This window comes from Perca fluviatilis, chromosome 9 (assembly GCF_010015445.1).
Source record: "Perca fluviatilis chromosome 9, GENO_Pfluv_1.0, whole genome shotgun sequence".
NCBI classification, from domain to species: Eukaryota; Metazoa; Chordata; class Actinopteri; order Perciformes; family Percidae; genus Perca; species Perca fluviatilis.
In genome coordinates this window covers 25229049-25253405 of record NC_053120.1, presented here as the reverse complement: position 1 = coordinate 25253405, position 24357 = coordinate 25229049, and the positions used below count along the sequence as shown (strand labels likewise).

The following is a 24357-nucleotide window of genomic DNA, read 5'->3' as shown; positions in this document are numbered from 1 at the left end:
ATATAAACATACCAGATATTTCATATCATTTTGCACCCAAAATAATTTGCACAGATGAATGATGAGCTATACTATATTTAACGCAGTTTCATTTGACAGATTTCTTTTCTTTAAATAAATTGTGGTTTAAACTTTATTACCTTTCAGACATTTCTAATTTGGTCAGACGATACATACAGACTATGGAAAGGAAAAACAAATCTTAATTTGCCATTTTTACACCTATGGAAAAAAGGCGTTTAAAAATAATTTGGATTGACTACAGTTTTTGTCATTCCAGTCCTCATACATAAAAGCAAATTTACGGATTCCCTGTATTGGGAACATGTAGTGCATTATTACCACAATATGGTAGATAATAGCTGTTCAGAGATCAAACTACATGCTTCAGTAAGTCAATCATTGAATGTATTCTCAACCAGGGAGACTGTGTGTACAAATCATAAACCTTGCCGTCAGTTTGTGTTTCCAGATAAGGCAGCCAGCTGCCCTGGGGCCCCAGGGGCCAAAGAAGCTCCAGGCTTACTGTGTGTCAAGTGGTTTATGCTGATTTAATAGAAATTTTGTTTGAGGATATGAATGACTAAAATACAATATAAACTGATATGATGACGGCCTTAAAATGGCTCCTTGTTTATTACCTAAACTCAATACCCTATGGTGAATTATTTTAGGTTTTTCCTTAAATTCATGATACATGATATTAACCAAAGTGCTGCACAGCAAATATTAGGCCAGTAGGTAGTATTCCAGTATAGAAAAAACTGAAAGACAGAGAGTGGGAGAAAGGGGGTTTAATATAGTGGCCCAGCTGATTATTTATGCACTGGGGCACCCTAGTAAGTTAATAGTTAATCATTCATATTTCAAGGTATCACATACATATACTAATCTCATTTAATGTATCTTTGCCAATTAGGGACCACAATGTTTTTTTATTAGTTTCTTCAGACATAAAAAAGGATGTATTGCCTGAGGATGTGAACATCTGGCCTGTAAATCCTGCAGCAGACAGACAGACAGACAGACAGACAGACAGACAGACGGTTGTGTACCTGCTACATCCAGCAGGGGGCGGTGTGCACTAACACAACACGCCTGCAGCGTTAACTCGTGAAACTGATTTCTTCAAAGCGGCTGGTGCACGTTTAGGTGCTTTGTATAACCTTTAAGTGTGCCCTAGATTTTTAATGCCTGTTTTTTTTAGTTCGGGAAATACTATTTTGGTGGATTTAGCCCATTTCGTTCCGTTATCTGCTGTGACAGTGGGAAAAGTCAGCCTCGGCGTGGACGTGGTCAGTTGGCGTGTCCCGTGTCGGAGTGACGGCTGTGCAGTCCTATGATTCCTCCGAAACAATTTTTGCGCTGGCCCCTTTTCTAACATACTGTATCGCTAACTTTAGTTATACCGTGACCTATTTACACCTTCGTTGGAAGTTGAAGACAGTCCGGGTTCAAGATGTCGGTAGCGGGTTTCAAGAAGCAGTTTTATAAAGCCAGCCAGGTTTGTAAAATCTTTCTTTTAGCTAGCGACTGTCAATGTAGCGGCTAGCCTCATTTAGCATGAGTAGCTAGCGGTTTTATAGTTGTCTAATGTTATTAACGCTTTGTTAATGTAGCTGTTACTGTGTGGTGACAGCAGGAAGCTAACGTTAGAAATGCTTTAAGTTACTGTGTAAAAAGGTTATTTTCAGGCTGTCATGTTGTGATCTGTTACAGCTAGCGTTAAAGTTAAGGAGCATCTCTTGGACATGTTTTGCATCAACTTTAGGTTGTGCTAAGGAACGTTATTATGCTGTTAGCGGTTTACAGGTATTTAAGCTAACTTTAATTTACCATGCACTGCACCACTTCAGATTCAGAAAGTACACATCCTGTGGTAAACATTAGCTAGCTCTGCTTGCTTCAGGGACTCTCCGGGTGAGTCAGAGCTCTCTGAGTGTAAAGACAATACACTAAAAAGTCGTGCAATATAAACCGAGCAGGTATTGACACATTTAAGTTAACAGTTGTGTTTACTCAGAGAAAGACCATTTCCCTCTTTGAGGCAGTGTAACCTCAACATTAGGTTTTCAAATGTTTCTTTGCAGTGAAGACCTATTTTACATCTGTGTTTATTCTTTTGTTTAGTGAGACAGATCAATATTTAGGGCAGTTGAGGGGAGACCTCTAACATACCATTGCGTTAGAAATGCCACTACCATGTTAGTCTGTCTGTTAGTGTCTGAGCTTTGGAGTGCATGTTTTTAATTTTGGCCAGGTCTGGGTGGGGACGGTTAAAAAGGATTTTTTTTTTTTGTGTCTCTTTTCTTCCTACCCCTGCTGATCTAAGCAGGAAAGACATTTGGTTTCTGAGCCCAGCTTCCTGTCAGGAACAGACTCAGATCCCTGTTGGTTTCATGGATGTATAATAAAACTGGTCGGTTCGGTTGTGAGGGAAAATAACACGATTTAGAAGCTGTCATGTAAGGAGTCTTGGTACTGACTGCAATGAAAGTGAATAGTAAAGGTGTTTGATGGGGATTAAGTGGATTAGTGGACAAGAAAGTGACCCAAGGAATGATGCAGAGAAGGCAGTGGAAGAGTGTCCTTTCCCTTTGTTTGACTGCAATGCAGCTGCTTTTCTTGCCAAAACTCCATGAGAGTCAACAACAGTTGACATAGCTCAGATTTTCTTCACTCGAGGCATACAGGAAGTTGGCTGTGGAAATGATATCTTTGTGTCCTGTAGCTTCCATATCCTTGTTTTTCTCCTTTACTCTCTCTCATTCCCTGTTTTTTTTAAGAACTACTCTTAACACTAAATCTTAAAAACATGAAATGTCAGACTCAAAGGAGCAGCGCAAACGACATCACACTCTGAAGTGTGTCACAGTGGAAGTGATTGTTATTCCTCAATGAGATGACAGAATCCAGTAGGCATTTGACCTATATTTGTGCACTTTATCAAGTTTATTTATGCACTCACTGAAATAATTCATAAGTCTTCTGGTTCTCAAATGCTTAAATTTACAGCTGAACATAATGTTATGCTCACATGGAGGACATCAAAAGATTAAGTAAAGGATAATACTCAACAAGTTATCTGCTTCCTGTTGGTAATAGATGACACAGATGCAAAAAGATGCAAACAACCAGATGATGCGAAGCGAATATCAAACATATTTATTATTTTTTTTGTAACACTAGCTCCACGCTCTGTGATGTGATATCCTGTGGTTATTTTTACCTGCCTTCTTAAACTTTTAACATTACCTTGAAGAAGCATCAGATCTATAATTCATAAGAAGACGCAACTTATTGCCTCCATTTAAACCAATGAAACGGCTGTACTGTATTTTTCAGTCTGAACGTGGCCTTACTGTTCCTGGCCTAAGATACTCATTATATTGAGTGTTTAAACACATTTTAAGCAGGAACGAGTAGTTTACGGATATGTTGATAAAAAGAAAAGAGTTTGTTGCATACTTCATCTGGGATTAATCCCCATTTAACGGAGTTATTATGAGTCTGCAATATACTGTAATACCTCCTGGAAAGGTATTACTCTAACTAGATTGAGCCATAATACAGGTGCTGGTAAAAACTGTGGCCATTGGCTCCTGTGAGTATGAAGGAGGAAATGACAGTTGTAGGCTTACTGATTTACTGGAAATAATCGAGAGGTTAGAAAATATTTAAAAGCACAAGCGCCAAGAGGCATCACTAAGTGAAGTAAGAATAAAATCACACCTACACTTTTTATAACATAATTCCCTCTTGAAATGTGGTTTGCTCAGATACTGTGGTTGCAGAGCTCTATTTTTAAATCCCCCTTTGCTCTCCAACCACGCTGACCTGATTTTCTTGTATTCCAGACGCATGGCTTTGACAATGACCATGTTATGCTACAACAAATAGACACGTTTGTTGTGTGGCAGAAATAAACTACTGAAAATAATGTGTTTCCCCGCCAACTGATGTTTACCAGCTGATTTTTCAAATGCTAAATTAGGAAATGATGCTGATCTACATTAGGCTGCCAATTCACCTCTTTTGTCTTGCTTCTCATTTGGCCTCAGCATAAGTCAACTGGGTCTTGTAATCTTCAAGTCATCTCAAGCCGAACAAGATCTTGATCTAGGCTTTGTGATAATGCAGTTGCCCTTAACTGACTACTAGTAGCCTAAAAACCCAGTCATTATGATGAAGAGGATCCCTGTTATCCCTCTGTGTAGCTCTCTGCGTGTTTACACCAACACGTCCAGATGATAACCTTTTTGTGGATGTTTTTGGGCTTCATTCCTTTGAGCCTGTGTGCATGTAAACAATATTGTTACAATGACATGAGAACTTGGACGTTTTCCTTAGCAGAAGAAAAAAAACTGTAACATTACTTAGTGGCTAACGAATCACTTTGCTACTTCCCAAAATCAGAAAAGACTATAAGATCTCAAGTTTAGTTACTCTCTTCCCCTTCCCTAAAGACCGGGACACACAGGGCCGATAATCGGCCGTTGGACAGCCTGGCGAGGACAATGACTCGAGTCTGTTCGGTGTGTCCCGTGCCGTCGTCCGTCTGAGGGGCCGTCGGCCTTCATTTTGGCCGACCTGACATGTTCAGTAGGCGGCAGGGCAGTCGGGACTCACCCGGAAATGGCGAGCGGAATGACCCTGACTAGAGATCTCAAAATGTGACGAAAATCTTTTAAACTGACCTTTGTTGAGCTGAAATGAAGACAGATTCAGCAACTGCATGGCCTATTTCTCGCTTAAAATGTGTTCAGAAACATGTTTCAGTGAACTATTTTAGTACAATATGAGCTCTTATTGTGAACGAGCCGCCATGACAGTCTGGCTTTGAATTTCCGGAGAAAACAAACCCATGTGACGCGTTCGTCCAATCAGCTGCCGGTTTTTATTTCTTGGGCAACAATACAGAGTAGCGCGTATTACGTTTCTCAAGTCGGTGTCGCCTCAGTGTGTCCCGAGGCAGTTTTTTGGACCTCGGGGACCCGAACTGATCATTCCGACTGGCTTTTCTGTCGACGGTCGGCCGTCTGGTTGGTGTGTCTCGGCTATAAAAGTCTTCTAAGCCAGAATAGGGTGTCAGGAAAAATATAAGATAAAAGAAATGTAGGACTGTAGACTGCAGTCTTAACTCTGAGGTAGGGAGTCAAATGCTAAGGAGAGTTGAGGCTGTATTTTTACTTGTGACCTGAATCCCCGAGGCCCTCTGTCATGTGCTTACCGCATACAGCAGAGATTCAGCAGTATAACTCGAAGATCCTACACTATTAGGTCTGCCTGCAGCTGCTGGGGAAGGACTAACAATTATGTTTAAAACATTTTTTTTGTTAGAACAGGTAGTAGATAAACAAAACCATAATTATGATATCTGTATAGCTTTGATGTAAACCTTTGTGACTACATATCAAACTCTACTGTTGACTCTCCAATCATAATAGTGTTATAAGCTTTTCTCCAGAAAGTCCTAGTAATTCCAGTAATTACAAACTGCTTGAGTCACATAGGAAATGACTCAAACTGCTGTTGCTCTATCAAAGATGGGCAAATTTGAATAAGGAAAGAAAAATGGTATCGCTTCATCTTTTACAAAGAATTAAACTACGTCTGATAAACCAGTTCAGACCAGAAACGATCTTTTGTAAAGGTTACAGGAGGATTGCGCTGAATTATTCATGCCTATGTAGTATAGGCCTGGTCCTACAAATATACAGTTGTCTAAAAAAAACTAATGAAATCTAATGCAATTCTAAATGATTTATCCCTCTTTCAGGACCTTTTTTGTTGTTGTCTTTCATTAACTGTCCAGGCTGTTTAAAAGCTCCCTCTGTTAGGGCGGAACAATTAAACATTAACATCAGGGTTGTTACAACCTCCCTCAAAACTTAAATGCACAAGATCAAAAAGTGTTGTTCGGCATTTTGTCTGAACTCATGGCATACATCGAAGTAAAAGTAGATGTTGTAGTCCACTTTTGTCTTTGCAGAATGGGTCTACAACTCACTCTGCAACCAAGGACTTTTGCTGCGTCATGCCATTTTTATTATCTTGCTGATGGTGATGGGGGTTGTTTTTCTGCCCGTTCCACTTCGAGAAACTCAGATACGGAGCCATGTAGCCACGGTTTAATTCATTTTTTCACTTTTCTGTGATTGACCAAAAAAAATAAAAATCAACAAATCCGGCTCCCAAATTAAGGAATTAGCCAAGAAGGATGTACAGAAACACTTCACTGTACATGCACAGGAAAGGGACTGTTTTCCATTTCTTAGACTTTTTTCTGTGGCCTAAAAACATGCTGAGAGATCTCGCTTGGAAAATACAAATGCTTTCAATCAACATGTTTTAGTCTACTCATGTTCTAGCATATTGTCTTTATTGAAATAAAAGAAACCCTAAGCTGGTCCAACATTTCTTCACCCTGCAAAGTGTAATACGCCAAAAGGATTGTATAACACTGCTGGTGTTGTGGTTCTTTATGCGCTTCTTTTATTTGTAATTCCTATGTTAAAGTCACCTGAGGAGTTGGGTTACATGTAGGATTTGTACAACACAGAGCTCCACACAGACATTTCGCGAAACGAAATGTTCATTATTGCGTTGTCTACACAGAGAAGGCGTGTGTAAACTAGAGCTGAGCTCATGCTTGTTTCCCCACTCAAATGAAAACCTTATGAGCAGCATTAATTAATTAGTCTTACTGTCTTTCCTCCCCCTTTATCCTCTCTCTCTCTCTCTCTCTCTCTCTCTCTCTCTCTCTCTCTCTCCCTCTCTTTCTGTCTATCTCTCCCTCTAGATGGTAAGTGAGAAAGTTGGGGGTGCTGAAGGAACTAAACTAGATGATGACTTCAGGGACTTGGAACGGGTAAGAGAGGCATCTTTCTGTGGTCTTTGAAAGAGCAACATCTTTAGCCAAAGCTGTAGGCCTGGTTGGTTTTACACACCACAGCTGTGCTGTTTCTGTGGAACTTCCGTGCTTGATGTTTACGCCCCATTTAAAGCCATACACTCTGTTGGTTGAGAAAAAATTCTGACCTCAAAGTTTATAAAGCCCTGTAACACAGACATCAAAAAACAGACATCAAAAACAACAAATCATCTAGCAACATTTTGACAATTGATTAACTTCTCAAGCAAAAATGCCAAAATGACATTTCCAATGTCTCAAATGTGAATATTTGCTTGTTTTCTTAGTCTTCATAAATAGTAGTGAATTGAATATCTTTGGTGTTTTGGACTGTTAGACAGACAAAACAGGCAATTTGTAGATGTCCCATTGGGCTCTTGGAAAACTATTTTCTGACATGTTATGGACTAAACCTTTATTTGATCAATCCAGAAAATAAACCTTATTAAAAAAATTGTAAATTGTAGCCCTAGTTTACATTTTTGATGTCGTTCATTGTCAAAAACATAAATGAGTCCGATACAAAAGGATATTTTAGGTGCATAAGAAAGCATTCCGACCAGCCTGTTGAGGTGCATATCACTATAATACACATAACATAAACTATATTCCAAACTGGATTGGAATGAAAAAGCTGACTGTATTTTAAAAACGCGTTTAACTGTGTGTATGAACCTATGAGCAAGCAATTGCTAACAAAAGGTTTTAACAGCACACTTCATTTGCCTGTCACTATTTAATGTTAGTTGTGTGTTACAGTCGCTCTGTTGTATACTTCTGATGTATGTGTGCTTGCTGTATTTTGTAGAAAGTAGATGTGACCAGTAAAGCGGTAGTGGAGGTTATCTCCAAAACATCAGAGTACCTTCAGCCCAACCCAGGTGAGGAGAAAACATGTTTATATGCATGTATTTAAACAGCTTAAACTCTGTGATGACATTTTTTATTTTTTTATTTCAACTTTCTTCCGCAGCATCACGGGCCAAACTATCCATGTTGAACACCATGTCTAAGATCCGCGGTCAGGTGAAGAACCCAGGCTACCCTCAGGCCGAGGGGCTGCTAGGAGAATGTATGAGCAAGTATGGACGGGAGCTCGGAGAGGAAACTAACTTTGGTAAGCTGTGTGTGTCTGTGTCTGTGTGTCTGTGTGTCTGTGTGTCTGTGTGTCTGTGTGTCTGTGTGTTTGTATTGGGGTTTTAGTTCATTCCTGGCACTGGAATGAATGATTGTGTGTGTGTGTGTGTGTTGTGTGTGTGTGTGTGTGTGTGTGTGTGTGTGTGGGTGTGGGTGTGGTATGCTGACTGATAGATTGCACCCACGCTGTTTACAGTGCTTTGAAAATGCTTTTTGACTATTTTAAGTATTATATTTGTGTCTTTGTGTGTGGTTTTGTTTGATACCATCTGTTACTTTATGTGTGGTCTGATGGCGATTTGATTCTGTGGTGCTACACTTCAAATCTGCTATGTCGCTAAGGTAATACTCTTTGTCTGTGTGGCTCAGGCGGAGCGCTAGTAGATGTTGGAGAGGCCATGAAGAGATTGGCAGAAGTCAAAGACTCTCTAGATATCGACGTCAAACAGAACTTCATTGATCCATTGCAAGGGCTCTGTGACAAGGACCTCCGAGAGATACAGGTACATTGACAACCTCATTTCTTCAAATTGAAGTTGAGGCAAGATAGTGAGGACTCCTGTGCCCCTTCCTAAACTAACTATGGCTCTTACCACCACAGCATCACCTGAAGAAGCTGGAAGGCCGTCGCTTGGACTACGATTACAAGAAAAAGCGTCAGGGCAAGATCCCAGATGAGGAGGTTCGACAGGCCCTGGAGAAGTTTCATGAGTCTAAGGAAGTGGCCGAGACGAGCATGTACAACCTGCTGGAGACTGACGTGAGGACTGATTTTATTTTTTACAGTTCAGTGTGTGGTGTTAGTGAAGCATAATTTTGAGCCTGATCCTGCCTCTCTGCAGTCTAGCTTTAAAATAAAAAGGGTAACTACATTCAAAGGTCAGGGGTTATTCTTCAGCTAAAATAAAAATAGCTTCTGTTGTTCTAGTCATACGTAACACAGCATTTGTTACATTTACCCACTTTGAACATTGGGGGAAAAGAACATTGACATACCTCAAATATACAATCTAAAAATACTGTTTTTTGGTCCCTACATTAATATAAAAATCTATTACAAACAGTATATTAATGAAAACATTTCAAAGGACAGGTACAGTTGTTTTCAGCCTAGGCCTTCTTGTGATGTAGATTGGCATATCAGTTCCTTCACTGTTGAGCTAGACTGAGCTTCGCTTTTGCTGCTGTTCAATACACACCCACAGGACAAACACGCCAATAGTTACACACGTAAATAGGTTCAGGCAATACTCACACTGGAGATAAGCATGTTTTTTAAATAGTTGCACTTAACATTTAATCACTATTTAGGTTTCTGTTTGCCCCTTTGCACCTGTAGGCGGGGAGGCATATTAGATCAAAACAGCTTAGAGCATATACCTGAGGGCATGTACAGTATGTCTGCATTGATTTGTGGGTTTTGCTATACCACAGCACAGCAGTTGATGGTTTTAGTTTTAATATTGTAATTATATTATATATTGTAAAGGTGTGAGTATGACCAGTGCTACCTGGAGGAAGTCGGTCTGTTCCGTATTTCCTTTTGCTTCTCTACATCAAGCCTATATTTATTTTGTTCCCTATGACTTTATAGATACTATGTATCTGTACATTTTAGCGTGAAAAAACATAAACTCAAGGTCTACTTACTAGCATGAGATGAAGTTGAATCTTCCAGAAAAGTGGACAATGAGTTAAGATTACAAGATAACAAAAATAAATTATTTATTATCACACATTAGCTTCAAAATCATCATTCAGTATATGTCCACATGCTGTCACTGGGGCTTTTATGAACTGTATTATTTTTATAAACCAGAATATGGAACTGTGTACCCATTGTAATGAAAAATGCAGTAATTTCAGAATGATTATCTTCAGTCTAAGGCACTATACACTTCAGAACACTTATCCCATGCTATGCATTACAGCCCATTAACCGCGGCTTATGTACACTTTTTGGATTTAGGTGCATTGAAGAATATTCTTTCAAGTGGACGTGGTTTTCAACAAAGGTACCTGGATTGGCAGCGTAATTCAAGAGCCATCGAAAAAAAAAAGGCTCACGATTATACCACCCATGTTTTTAAGCATCTCTCACTTTTCCATAGCTGGTGAATATGTGGTGTAGAGTGAACTCCTCCAGCTGTGCGAGTGATCAAGGGAGTATGGGAAAGAGTGGGACAGCTTCTTTCTGAGTCACAGACGTATCCATATACAGAGCCCACATTGTACCAGACTATGCCAGCTTTACACTGATTGATTTCTTTTTTTCTGTGTGTGTGTGTGTGTGCAGATAGAGCAGGTGAGCCAGCTGTCATCCCTGGTGGAGTCCCAGCTGCAGTACCACAGACAGGCTGTGCAGGTGCTGGAGGAGCTTTCTGACAAACTGAAAGAGAGGTGCAGTAATGAGACCTGCCACACACAAATACCAACATTCTGCAGGGCTCCAAAATTTGAGAGTGTGCGACTGAATTTGACATCCAGTCGCACACGTGCGACCAGTAAATTTGCCCCCTTTTTTTGTTTGGTTTACACGTTAAACGTGGAAGGGGCGCGTCAATGAATCCGGAATCTGTGGCAGGCCAATGAGTGTGAGAAGGATAGGGAATGGCCACCGTAAGTGGCTAATGTGTGGAGGGGGAGGGTGCTAGAGATAATCGAGCGCACATAAACGTCCGTGGGAAGGAGACAGATATCACAACCTGCTATGCGCGTCTGAACAATGAGCAAGCAAACTATTGACTCGTTCTTCTGACCTGTAGCCAGCGTGCTAGTGAGTCTACAGTGTCACAGTCGGATGATGATTCAGAGTCAGAGGTTTGTGTGGCGAAAAAGGCCAGAACCCACCATTTTTGCGAAGACTGGCTGCGAGAATTGAGCTGGTTGAGGTAGTGTAAGGAGACGAACACCATGAACTGCAAATGTTGCAGTCGCTACCCCAGAACTGCGGGGAACACAAAGTTTGCCGACAGTGCAGGCACATTGCAGTTTAAACACAATACACTAGTTAAACACAATCTTAGCCTCAAGCATAGAGTATGCCGTGACATGTTAATAAATGAAAAAGCAGCACCACTGCCAGTTGCTTTTAGAAGACAAGAGGCTGTAAATCAGAGCGCAGATGAGGCAGCAATGATGTTGAAATTTAACACAGGAGGATCTGCTCTAAGTGGGAGAGAGTAAACGTACAAGTTGTTTAGGCCTACTTGTTCTAGTGGAACGTTATTGGCCAGTGCCCCTAATGTACATTTGTTAAGTATTGTTTTTAACTGTGAAATGACCGAAAGGTTACTAAGCACTTTGTTACTAAGCACTTTTTTTATTCTGAATGTATGGTATATTTTTTTCATATTTGTACTGTCATGACAGTGATGGTGCTGTCAGTTTACCTTCTATGTTGCATCTTCAAGAGTGCACAGTACAATGTGACACTGAATTTGAAACAGCACATTGTAATTTCTGCATCTATTATCAAAGTATTTATTGGTATACTGTGAAGACAAGAAACTACTATGGCATTTTTTTTAAATACAGTACAGTGGAAAGTAGTAGAAATGTGAATATTTGGTTAGCATGTTGATTTACGGTGTGTGCCCCTACATTTTCTGGTTGTGCCCCTAAAATTGTCAGTTGGGGCCCACTGTGCTCCTAGTGAAAAAAGTTAGTCTGGAGCCCTGTTCTGTGTAGTACATCTGCCTGTGCAGCTTTCTGCTTCGAGCACAGTAACTTCAAACATCATACTGCATTTGTTGTGGAGGTTCAGAAAAGTAAAACCGTTCCAATCTTTTTGAATAGGATGATTGATGCTCAGACTCGACCAAGACGTGAATACACACCTAAACCCAAACCTATCTTTGACTTCGGAGACGACAACCCTTCAAATGGCGGCTACTCAACCTCAATGGCTCCTCCTCCTTCACGCAACTCAGGTAAGAAACCACTGATGGGGTCTAACATAGGGCTGCACTGTATGAGGAAAATATGCGATAACGTTGTTGAATATCGCGATAACAATATTACTTGCGATACATCAACAGTGTACTTAAAGTTACTCAGTTCTGCAGCTTTCAGTATTCTGCTAAAATAAGACTAATTGCTTGTTGAATTTAAAACAAATGAAAGGAAATCCTTTCCAACATTCTTTTATTAAACAAATTGAAGATTGAATTGAATATAGAAGGCACCACTACAAAAAGAAAGAATGATGAATGTTATTTTCTTACAACCAACATAAAAATCTCTGAGTGACTTGCGCGATATTTCGCAGCCTTTCACGACATGGTTATTGCGCCAGTCAATATCGATGATGATATATATATATATATATATATATATATATATATATATATATATATATATATATATATATATATATATATTGTGCAACCCTAGTTTAAAAACCCATTTCTGAATAATTATTAGTAAGGATCAAAATCAACATATTGTAATTTTAACTACATTTTAACTAACCATTAATGTCAAAATGATGAAGTAGCTCACTGGTTTGCAAAGAGAACAGATGATGTCTTGACAAAACAAAGATTAAAGGACAATTCCGGCGCAAAACGAACCTAGGGGTTATTAACAGATGTGTACCTAGTCGATCGTTCTCTGGGACATGTTTTCATGCTAATCCAATGTGTTTGTAGCTTGAAAGAAGCTAGCGCGGACCGCTGACTAGCTTACAACGCTAGTATTCGAGGCACAGGGAAAGTAAAAAAAGATCGCTATTTATACCACTAAAAAGGCTCAAAATATCACCACACTTCAACAGTAGCATAATGAGGGTCCCTAAATGTTAACCGAAGCATTGAGAACTTTTTAAGTGTACAGTTTATTGAAAGATTATAAAAACCCTCGCGTTCATGTTTACATGCAGCCGCCGTCTTGAAAACCAGTCATGACTTACAGCTGGCGATGCAAACTAAAATCAAAAGCAATATATCTGAAATAATAACACCGATGTGAAACATAACTTGTCTAGTGTCGCTACTTACTCAGTGGATAACTGTCCATCTGGTCTGGTCTGGGTCGCTGTCTCCAATTTATTTTCGGGACATGGAAAAAAGTTTCAAGTACAGCCCTGTTTATCAGAGAGGGGAAATCTTCAGACTGTACAAAACACAGCGTCTCTTTGGTGTCGCGACGCAACAGGTCCCACTCTCTGCAACACAGACACTCCTGTTGGGTGGCCATAGCTTCACAATATCCGCAGGTACACCACCAGTTTCCCCAAGTACGAGGCTGTGTTGCGGCATTGACTACCGGTAGCTCTCTCTCTCTCTCTCTCTCTCTCGTAGCCCTTTCACGGAGCTCCCGCAGCTCTTCGTTCAATAAACTGTCTGTACACTTACAAAGTTCTCAATGCTTCGGTTAACATTTAGGGACCCTCATTATGCTACCGTTAAAGTGTGGTGATATTTTGAGCCTTTTTAGTGGTATAAATAGCTTTTGTATAAATAGATTTGTTTTTACTTTCCCTGTGCCCCGAATACTAGCGTTGTAAGCTAGTCAGCGGTCCGCGCTAGCTTCTTTCAAGCTACAAACACATTTAGGGATGCACCGATCCACATTTTTTCACTTCCGATCCCGATACCTGAATTTGGATATCGGCCGATACCGATACTATTCCAATACCAGAGCTGTGCTTGCTTTAATATTATTATTATTATCATCATTATTTTTATTATTATTATTATTATTATTATCATCATTGTTGATTTTATATGATGCTGAAATAAACTCCTCTCAACAGACAAGTATGATATGTATGTATGCATGTATGTCCCAAAAGGCAACTTGAGGTAAGTATAAGGTCAGAAAAGGAAGCCAGAAAAACAGGAAATCCTATTAACAGGAAAAATCCCATTCTGAAAACAAATATGCAACTGTAAGGGTTTCATATTGTCGTTTCAATATTTATTAAATTCCCAAAATGTCAAATACTTGAGTCTTGAAATATAAGAAAAGTGCAATAAGTGTAAACATCTTACACACAGACTATCAATAAAACCGTGTGCATCTGAACAGCACAAATCAAGTACACTGGCTCTTGTAGCATAAACAAATCAAGGTTTTAAAAAGTCAAATATCTGAAATATAAGAAAAGTGCAATAACTGTAAACATTACACACACACACACACACACACACACACACACACACACACACACACAACGGTAATCCCTTTAGCTTGAATTGGACGTCAGTGTAGGCATTATCTCCTAATGTTAGCTGCCGACCGTTACCTTGAAACCATCCAGCAAATAGACGGTACCGTAGAGTGATTAACGTCACCGCTCATTTTACACAGTTTAAAGGGGTGATAGAATGCAAAACTGATTTTACCTTGTCATAGTTGAATAATGACAGTTTAGGGGGTAACTAGGACATGCATAGAACCTCTAAATCCCATTGACACCTCTTTTCTCTGCAAATCTCACTATTTGAAACTGCCTCTGAAAACGGGCGAATCTCAACGAGCCGCAATAGTTGACGTCAACTATTGCGGCTCCTCCTCATTTGGCTCTAGTCTGTGTTTGTCACGCCCCAACATTTGCATAGGCTACACAACTGACTTGAGATCAGTTAGTCTTCTGAATCTAGGTCGTGCAGATCTCAGAAATTGTATACATTGTTCATATGCTATTTTAGCATTAAATTCACTTCTGAGACTTTTTTATGCGAGAAATCAACTATGTAGAGGTCAAATATGGGCCGTTTTACGAAAATGGATGGCTAATTGCAAATTTTGTCCGACTGTGTGTCGGAGTTCAGCGCCGGTGCTGCCTGTGTTGCTGCCTCGCCGCCCGGCCTGCCTTCCTTCACAGACCCTGGTCTGCTGTGAGCTCCGTTACGACTGGCAGCCCACAGCACTCCATACCCGCGCAGAGTCACCGCTAACACCGCTAATGGACTACTAAACACCGCTGCTCTGACAGAGCTCCAGGGCCTGCAACTCCCCTCTTCCTGCTAGCTAAATGCCCGGTGTATGTGAGTGAAAGCGCGGTCAGCGAGCTTGTTACACCAGCAATCTGTTACCACAGGTTCCAGTTACTCTTTTAATGTGTGTAATTAAAATGTGTTGAGTTATTTAAACAAACGATTGGGGAAATAAACACCGCTTGTCCGTGAGTCTCATTGATAGAGCCTGCGGCTGGATGGAGCTCTATCAATGAGAGCTAGCTAGCCTCCTCTTAGAATTCTTCTGGAATTCACAAATATTCATCAACTTGAAATCGGACACGGTTGTTAGCTTTATAAGACATTTAGTTAGATGTTGTGTAACTGGCGTGACGAAATTCAAACTGTAAATATACTCGAATTAAGGCGAAAAGGAAGCTAACCGTGATTTGTAGCTAGGACTGAAGGGACAGTCACAGCTAACGAAACACTTTGTCTTCACAAATATTCATTAACTTGAAATCGGACACCGTTGTTAGCTTAATAAAACATTTAGTTAGATGTTGTATAAGTGGCGTGACGAAATTCAAACTGTAAATATACTCAAATTACGACCAAAATGAAGCTAACTAGCCTCAATGTGTACACATAGGATTGAAGGGACAGTCGCAGCTAACGAAACCCTTACAGTTCACAAATATTCATTAACTTGAAATCGGACACCGTTGTTAGCTTTATAAGACCTTTAGGTATGTTGTATAGCTAAGTGGCGTGACATGTGTGTAACATGTGGTAAGAGATTGCTGGTGTAACAAGCTCGCTGACCGCGCTCTCACTCTCACACACGGGCCATTTAGCTAGCAGGAAGAGAGGAGATGCAGGCCCTGGAGATCTGTCAGGGCAGCGGTGTTTGGTAGCTTGTCCATTAGTCCAAACGGTGACTTTGCGCGGGTATGAGGTGCTGTGGGCTGCAGCAGCCGTGCTGGAGCTCAATCGAGCTCACAGCAGGCCGGGATCTGTGGAGGAAGGCAGGCCGGGCGGCGAGGCAGCAACACAGGCAGCTGAACTCCGACACACAGTTTTACCAAATTTGCAATTAGCCATCCATTTTCGTAAAACGGCCCATATTTGAGCTTTATATAGTTGATTTCTCGCATAAAAAAGTCTCAGAAGTGAATTTGGTAAGGAAACATTGCAGTGTCTGAGATTCTGTCGCGTTTCTAATGTGTGTGTATTGGCGATTCGCTCAACCAATCATCATCAAATATTCATGACCATACCATATTTGGAAGAAAAGCTCTTGTTACAAATAGGGCCAAAACACAGGGATGCATAAGGGCCAATAAAATATCAACCAGGCCATTTTCAGCCCAACCAATGCTACATACCCCATAAGGAACAGTGTGAAATACCCTATATAATCATTCTATCACCCCTTTAACAACAAAACTAAACGCTGAGTGAACATTACTAGCTACGTTTTTCATGTTGGTTTTGAGCGGTATGCACCCCCACTAACCTGGAAAACTGTTTTAAAACCGTAACGTTAATGCAGCGTGTCGGAGGAATACAGCGTTCTCCTGCAACGGGTGTCAGAGGCAGAGGGACCGTCACCGCAGCATTCACTAACGTTAGCTTCTTGTCTCATCTGGGGTCTGATAAACAGTAAATTCATCAAAGTCAGCATGCCCAACACTATTTTCTAAGAAACTGTAGCCTCTCTGAATTACGGCTTTGCAAACATTGCATTTTGCAATGTTTCTCTGCGGTGTTTCCAGTGTAAAGTATTTCCACACAGCGGACATGTTGGCTAGCCACAATGCTGCTCAATGCTATCCTGCTAGCTGGCTGCAAACTGTGGAATGGATTTCCTGAGCGGGGGCGTGTCTGATAACTTTGTGTCTCATTGAGCCGCGCCTCCGTTAAGGAAATCCATTCCACAGTTTGCAGCCAGCTAGCAGACTAGCCAGCAGGAATCACCTGTGGAGTCATTTCAGCAGACAACGTTAAAGCGCAGACATGGCTCATGGATATCGGAAATCTCCGCAGGTTGGATCGTGAAAATACGATACGTGAATAACGCTGGCATCGGTCCCGATACTGGATCGGATCGGCCCCATCCCTAAACACATTGGATTAGCATGAAAACATGTCCCAGAGAACGATCGACTAGGTACACATCTGTTAATAACCCCTAGGTTCGTTTTGCGCTGGAATTATCCTTTAAGAATTATTAGTCTCGCATTGCCAGACCATCGTCCACAGCGCTGCGGAGGAGGGTCTGGCGAGTCCACACAGCATTCTGGCATGGGAGGAAAACGTGCTCTGGTTTATTGGCATTTCTTTAAAACCAATCACAATCGTCATGGGCGGTGCTAAGCGTCGGACAGAGCGACGGTGCCTCTGCAAAATAGCCTCAGGAAGCCGGAACTTGTTTTGGTGGAACGTGTGTACGTTCAAAGGTTGTTTTTAGTCGTGCAACAGAAAACTCCGATTGGACAGATAGTCTAGCTAGCTGTCTGGATTTACCCTGCAGAGATCTGAGAAAAGGTTAACCACAGTCCTCATATATTGACCAGAGTTTAAAATGTCAACACAAAGAAAGCCCAAGGTATCGGATGTCCGGCCTAAATGAATTTCCGTCGGCAACGGAGCAATTCCGGTAGTGGAACGTCGTGGATATAGTAGAGTAAGAAGTATAAACTCTCTCTGGGGGAATCTATCTTTGTATTCATGCTTACGTCACTCTCAGCGCCACCACAAAAGGGCAGCCTAGGATGTGTGGAAACGAGCTGCCATACCAGAGTTCCTTCAGCAAAAAACCATCCAGCTGTTTCTACAAAAACGCAAGATGGACTAAGCCAAAGTAGCGTGCCTGGGAGTGAACACACTCCTTAGAAATCACATGCGAACTAAACTGGAAAAAAACTCTCCATTGCCAACATGACTGCTCAGGACCTGCAACCAATCAGTCCCATAGAGCACAGATCTGTGAAACAAATTGTCTTTTTTTCTTATTGAGACTGGGCAAACTGTGGCATGCACTAAATGTTTGTCTCTTGAATGCACTCAGTCATTAACCATGAGAAAATGGATGTCTGTTTCTGCCATCCGGCTGGCCTTTCTCCAACTGACCTTGTTCCTCTTTCCTGTGATATCATCAGAGCCGTCTTTTCACTTGGCCACAATGTCCTTTCGGAATCCCAGATTGTGTGAGTCACAGATTGTGTGGGCCGTTTTTTTTCCTCTGTCCTCGCAATTCTTGTGGTGTTGAAATGGTCCGGTGTGCTTGCGCAGCTTCTGGTGTGAAATGTAGGAAGTAGGATACAAGTTAGTTCTCACAGGTTTGACGCATAATTGGTGGTTTATGGTGCACGTATACTCTGACTGCATGCATGTGGTTTTGTATGAGATCCACATCCTCCAGTCAACATACTGCAGTGCAGCCTGACTTATAAATGTTCTTAACGCCTCTGCAACCACTGACATGGTCCACATTTAACTTAAACATGCAGCTTTTGAACATATCCTAAAAGAATAGTCCAGGTATAACTGATTCGAGGGACAAACTTCCTAACTACCCCTTTTGTTGTAATACATGCCATATTAATAAATATTACTGCTATTAGTATTACTATATTAGTAAGTTATGAAGCCAGTGCTTTGGCCGATGGCAGGAGTATTAACTAACATGCAGGAAACATAGAATAGAACACATATAATTAAAATGAGTTATTAATTATCAGAATAGTATCAGAATTGGTGTTGTTATAAAGAGTAGTACTGCCACCTGTAAGCTGTTTCAATTAAGCAATATTTATTTATTGCACAACACAAAGTGGATGTGAGTTCTACACTTTGGGATAGTAGATGTGAGATATCCTTCCCTGCTTTCATTGCAGCTTTAAAGTGCTCATATTATGCTCATTTTCAGGTTCATCATTGTATTTAGAGGTTATATCAGAATAGGTTTACATGGTTTCATTTTAAAAAAACACCATATTTTTTGTTGTACTGCACATTGCTGCAGCTCCTCTTTTCACCCTGTGTGTTGAGCTCTCTGTTTTAGCTACAGAGTGAGACATCTCACTTCTGTTCCTATCTTTGTTGTGAGTCGCACATGCTCAGTACCTAGGTAGGTACTACAAGCCAGTCAGAAGCAGAGCGCCACGCTAGCAGCTAGGCGAGCATTATAACGTGTGTTACAAAGTGACAAGCGTTCATCACAGAAGTAAAGGCTGGACTACAACAGAGCTGTTTGGAGCAGTTTGTGAACAGTGTTTTCTGTTGGAGATGGTAAGTCCCTTTGGGGTGGACTTTGGGCTTTTTCACTTTGTAAACCTATAACATGCACAAAAAAAGATATATAACACAATAAAGGAAAGGGAAAAAGCCAAAAAGCACAATATGAGCACTTTAATGCACCAGCAATAGTTGCTCATAAATACATTTATTAATCTATGTTTTAACCTTTCTGTCGTAGCTGGTCCTGGTAAGAGGAAGCAGTATTAGCAGCATTTGTCAGTTTATCAAAATGCTTGTTAGACTTTTTAAAGAGAGAACTTTGTTACTAATTGGCATTTATTCTAATACAACCTACCTTTTAGATTTGGTTGCTTCAGAGTTGGTTCTATTCGATGAAGTCTTTACATTATTATTTTTTCTGCCTCTGTAAACTGATACAGTCTGGAGTAAAACAGAATGAGTGACCAAAGCTTTCCCCGTCTCTAGCCTGCCCAGCACTCTGTGGGGTAAACTTGATACAATGAGAAAATTGTTTAGGGACAAAACAGCCTAGTTTGTCTTGTGTGCTGATCTATGTGAGGTCACAGAGAAAGGGATAGATGGATGAAAACGATGGTGTCTGAGGATGTTGTGGTTTCAACTTGTCAGCTTGTTAGCAATGCTGTGTTTAAGCTGATCTGACTGCACCACATACTAATGCTATACTAACATACAATATATAAACAAGTATGAATCACAGTATACAGTACAGGGTTCCACATTAGGTTTTTTTTTTCTACTTGCCCCAAGGCAAAAAAAAAAAGTGTCAAACAACAGTGTGAAATACGCTGAAGAAAGCAAAAAAAAGCATCAAATGTAAAAAAAAAAGAAAAGTCAAATGACGAGAAAAAAAATACATTGAAAGCATCAAAAGCATAAAAAAAAAATGTCAAAAAGCACCAACTCAGTTCTTGATTGGCCAACGGCACATACACATCAAATCAATCAACAAGCATTCTCCGACAAGACGATAACGTCGCCCCGACAGGCAAGTGGCTTGTTTTATTAACTTGCCCGACGTGGCGTTTTACTTGCTCCGGTCCATCGGGCAACCCTTATTGTTGAACCCTGCAGTAGCTTACATGTTTAAAGGTACACTGTGTAGTGTTTTAAGTATTTTTATTAGCTAAAATCAATGTCTTCATTCATAAATATGTCCTCATTAGTGTAAAATGACCTGATCCTCGTAAGCGAAGAATTTCTTATCTGTGTTTACGTTGGACGGGCAATTCCAAGGAGGCTTCCATGTCGTTCCACCGTTTTGAAAAACTGTAACCGCTGAGAAGGACATAAAGCACTGGCCTGCCTGTCTAGTTAATCCACAACGCGTTTTCGTTCAGAGTCGGCGTCACGTGACTGAAACCAGCTGAAACGGAGAAGGAGATCAGCGAGAGGCGCTTGTCACTGCCCCGGCAAATTTGAAAGCCTGCACTGCACTTTAGTTCATAATGGATCATCATACTTATGCCGCAGGAGAAGGAATCCTTGTCGCCAAAAAAAAAAAGCGAAAATTGGAATACATGCTGTCATAGCTTCTTGGTACATAACGGCTACCGTTGTTGCAATTCACATTTGAAAAAGCGAGGCGTTAGAGAGCACTATTCGTTGGAATGCAAAATACATTTTCACCGCTAGATGGGAGAAATTCCTACACAGTGGACCTTTTTTAAGGTGTGCAGTGTGACATGAGAATGAGCTTTGCTCCTTTCCGCCCTCATCTTCCTCATTCTTCCTCTCCTTCCTTGTGTCTTCTCAGCCCCGGAGCAGCCGAGCTGTAAGGCGCTGTACGACTTTGAGCCAGAGAACGAGGGAGAGCTGGGCTTTCGCGAGGGCGACATCATCACGCTGACCAATCAGATTGACGAGAACTGGTACGAGGGCATGCTCAACAGCCAGTCGGGATTCTTCCCTCTCAACTATGTTGAGGTTCTGGTCCCACTGCCACACTAATATAAAGAGAGCAGGAGAGCTAAGGAGGAGACTGATGGAGAGGAGGAGGAGGAGGAGGGAGAGAACAAGTAGAATTAGTAGAGAGGGAGGCTAGCGAAGCCAAGGGATGAATATTCATTTTCACCTTCAGCTCCAACGTCAGCATCACAGACGAGCACTTTTTTTGTCATCTGGAGTTCTGGAGGAGATGGTCACATTTCAAAGTCCAGACCAGAATATCAACCTGTTCCACCAAAAGGTAAAAAAGATGTTATTAAATGGACACAAAATGTCATCGTCCGTCATCTGGCAGTCAGAAACATTTCCTGAGGACTAACAGATGACACGTTTTTTATAAGCAATATTTGTCTTTAACCACAAATTACTGACATCGTAAAGATAACTTGTATTAAATCGGGTGATTGTGATGATGGTGACACGTATCATGTCATCCTTTTTTGTGTGACTGCAGTCTGTCTAAAACTCAGGTTGGTCACCGAACTAACAGTCCGTTTTCAGACTGAAGAGCCCAACTCAAACCTCACAGTACACGGCATGTGGAACTTGACTGAATATTTTCCTTATTTCAAAACTTTGTTTGGACTGGAGCTTATCTCTTGATGCCACCTGCTGGCGAGACTGAGGATTGCTTTTACAAAAAAAATAAAAATAAATAAATGGAACTACACACGACTAGAAATGTAGTTTTAGCTAGTTGCATCTAAAAAGGAAAAAATATTGCATTCACATTTTTAATGAGAAACAAAATTAGCCTCCGATTTGTGATTTAGATCGTTTTGAGGTTTGGGCCTATTTGTAAAGCTCTTTTTAAAGCTCTATGTCTAAGCTGTGCTACCATGATTGCTTCAGAATACAACAGGCCTGATACAGCGGTTCCCTTATATTGTTTCAGTATTTGATGTTGTCTCTATCAACCCTACTACAGTAGTTTTAAAATAAGTTGAACTGCTTACTGAATATGTGAGAAAATGTTGTAATGCACCTTGGTCCTCAAATGAGATTGACGCGTTTGTGTGTGTGTGTGTGTGTGTGTGTGTGTGTGTGTGTGTGTGTGTGTGTGTGTGTGTGTGTGTGTGTGTGTGTGTGTGTGTGTGTGTGTGTGTGTGTGTGTGTGTGTGTGTGTGTGTGTGTGTGTGTGTGTGTGTGTGTGTGTGACAGACGTACTCCACCATTACACACAGACCCAAAGTTAAATGCAGACGTTGCACCTTTTTGTCACTCAAGGCACACGTGTGTTTGTCGTGTAGACGTGCAGAGCGATTAGTTGTTTAGTTGCAAGTCTGTTCAAAAGAGGAGACAGAGCCAAAAAGTCTTTATAAGATGCAATAGAAACATATCGCTTGGTTGCGCCTGTTTGTTAAACTGCTAACTATTCTGTAACATAGACCTATATATTCATTTAGTTTTTTTAGGGGCCCGTTTGTCTCTCTCAGCATGTTAAAGCCTTTTCCCTTTTTTATTTGGTTTTTGAGCCGTTTTAGGCGCCTGTTATCTCCATGCAGTGGCTGAATAGATGACGCTGCTGGCAGCGACTCAATCTTTCATCTTCATCGCTATGTGTCCCGCTATGTCCGCGTCGTGTCTTTTGAGAATGTGAAAACTCATCTGTGCTTTGAAACATATTCAGACCCTGTGATTCTGATGCTTCCCAATGGCCCCGATTGGATTGATTTGTTAGTACATCGGGCCAATGTTCCTGTTTAGTGAGTAAAGGTTTCCTGTTCTGGGTTTAGCCACAGTATCCCCCCCCCCACATGCAGGTGGAGTATAATCCAATATACACCTTATAGTATGAGGGAAAGACCTGGAGTGAAAGGGAAAAAAACGTGAAGGGAAAAAAAATAATTGTAAGCTGTTGTCCATTTTGACTACTTTGGAGAACTTTTGTTACCAAACACGAATCCTTACCAAACACGTGTGGTCGGTCCAGCTGATTTTGAATTGTCTGAAAAAAAAAGTTTTAATCGTAAATGACAAATGTGTAATCCTTTACTGTTTGCAGTATGTTACTTTCTGCTACATTTCCCCTCTTTGTATCCACCCCTGAGTTAGGTCCTTGTCTAATATGTTTACATCTCTGATCTTACTACATTTCAATGCTTGTATCAAGTTCAGGGCAAAGTCAAAGGACTGTAGAAGGTGCTGTCTGGATCACCCGGTTATCAACAAGTCCTAGCTAGCTTTGTTTGTTTTAGTGCCTTTTGGAAAAGAAAGGAGAAAAGTACCACAACTAATCCCAACAACCAAAACCTAACCCAGCTACTTAAGAATAATGTCCAAAATGTCTTTTTCTACTTTTGGTTTTCATTTTCAGCCGTTGGCACTTTCCTGTGTAAAGATGAACTGTATGTGTGCACATTTCTGCACAGTTCTGACACTACAGGCAGTTTCGTGGACATGTGTTGTTGTTTGGACTAATGTGAAGTTTATCAGCAGACCACCATCGGAAACTGTTTTTTTTTTCTTTTCTTTTTTTTAAGATTTTAATCCATGTTTTAAAAACAAATGTCCCGCTGATTTCTTTTTTTTAAAGGGCTATGTATTTGTTTAATCAGTCTTAAATGCTCCTTTGAACAGCATTACATCATTCTGGCTCTCTATAGTATTGTTTTTTATATACAAGACCTTAAAACATTTAAATTAATATTTGCATGTAGTCCTATATTACACCTTGTATGTTGTTACACCATGTATGTCTTTAGATTTAAGTTGCCTTTTTACTTGTGGTATGAGTACAGAATTTAACCGCAATATTGTCTTTTATTATCAATGTGTTTATATGTGCTTCTTTCTTGTCCCCCCCCCCCCACCCCCATTCTTACAATAAAGAAAAAAAGAAAAGAAAAAGTGTCATTGTTGCGTATCAACAGGGAGATATTCTGACCTCGAGGAAATATTACTCTGGCATTATGCATTAAATGCTCATAACCATACATTTTTTTATTCATACAATTTGAATTATTACAATTTAGATTTATTATAATTTTCGTCAGTTTGAAAAGTTAAACACCTAACATAAATAGGTTCGCTAAGGGGTTTGAAAGGATTCGGATTTAATAAGATTTTGATTTTAGATTCAGATTGAAATTGTTTTTAAAACCAAACCCTAATTTCAACGCCTTAACAGAAGAAGCAGAGTTTCTGCTGTAATTGCTAATAAGGATGCGT

The 24357-nt window shown here is 40.6% G+C and overlaps 1 protein-coding gene across 2 annotated transcripts; it reads left to right on the top strand.

Moving 5' to 3' along the window:
- The first annotated feature begins 1088 nt into the window (after positions 1-1088).
- On the top strand, positions 1089-23998 carry sh3gl1b (SH3-domain GRB2-like 1b). 2 transcript variants are annotated; one of them, XM_039811902.1, is made up of 9 exons: positions 1089-1504; positions 6803-6871; positions 7722-7794; positions 7887-8030; positions 8420-8553; positions 8652-8810; positions 10347-10450; positions 11849-11982; positions 18120-18841. In XM_039811902.1, exons 1-9 carry the CDS (start codon positions 1460-1462, stop codon positions 18227-18229), a joined length of 972 nt encoding a protein of 323 aa, XP_039667836.1. In that variant the 5' UTR covers positions 1089-1459; the 3' UTR covers positions 18230-18841. The 2 variants fall into 2 exon arrangements, with proteins under 2 accessions (XP_039667836.1, XP_039667835.1); XM_039811901.1 differs by lacking the exon at positions 18120-18841 and adding an exon at positions 20996-23998 and having other exon boundaries at positions 1091-1504.
- Positions 23999-24357: the final 359 nt, after the last annotated feature.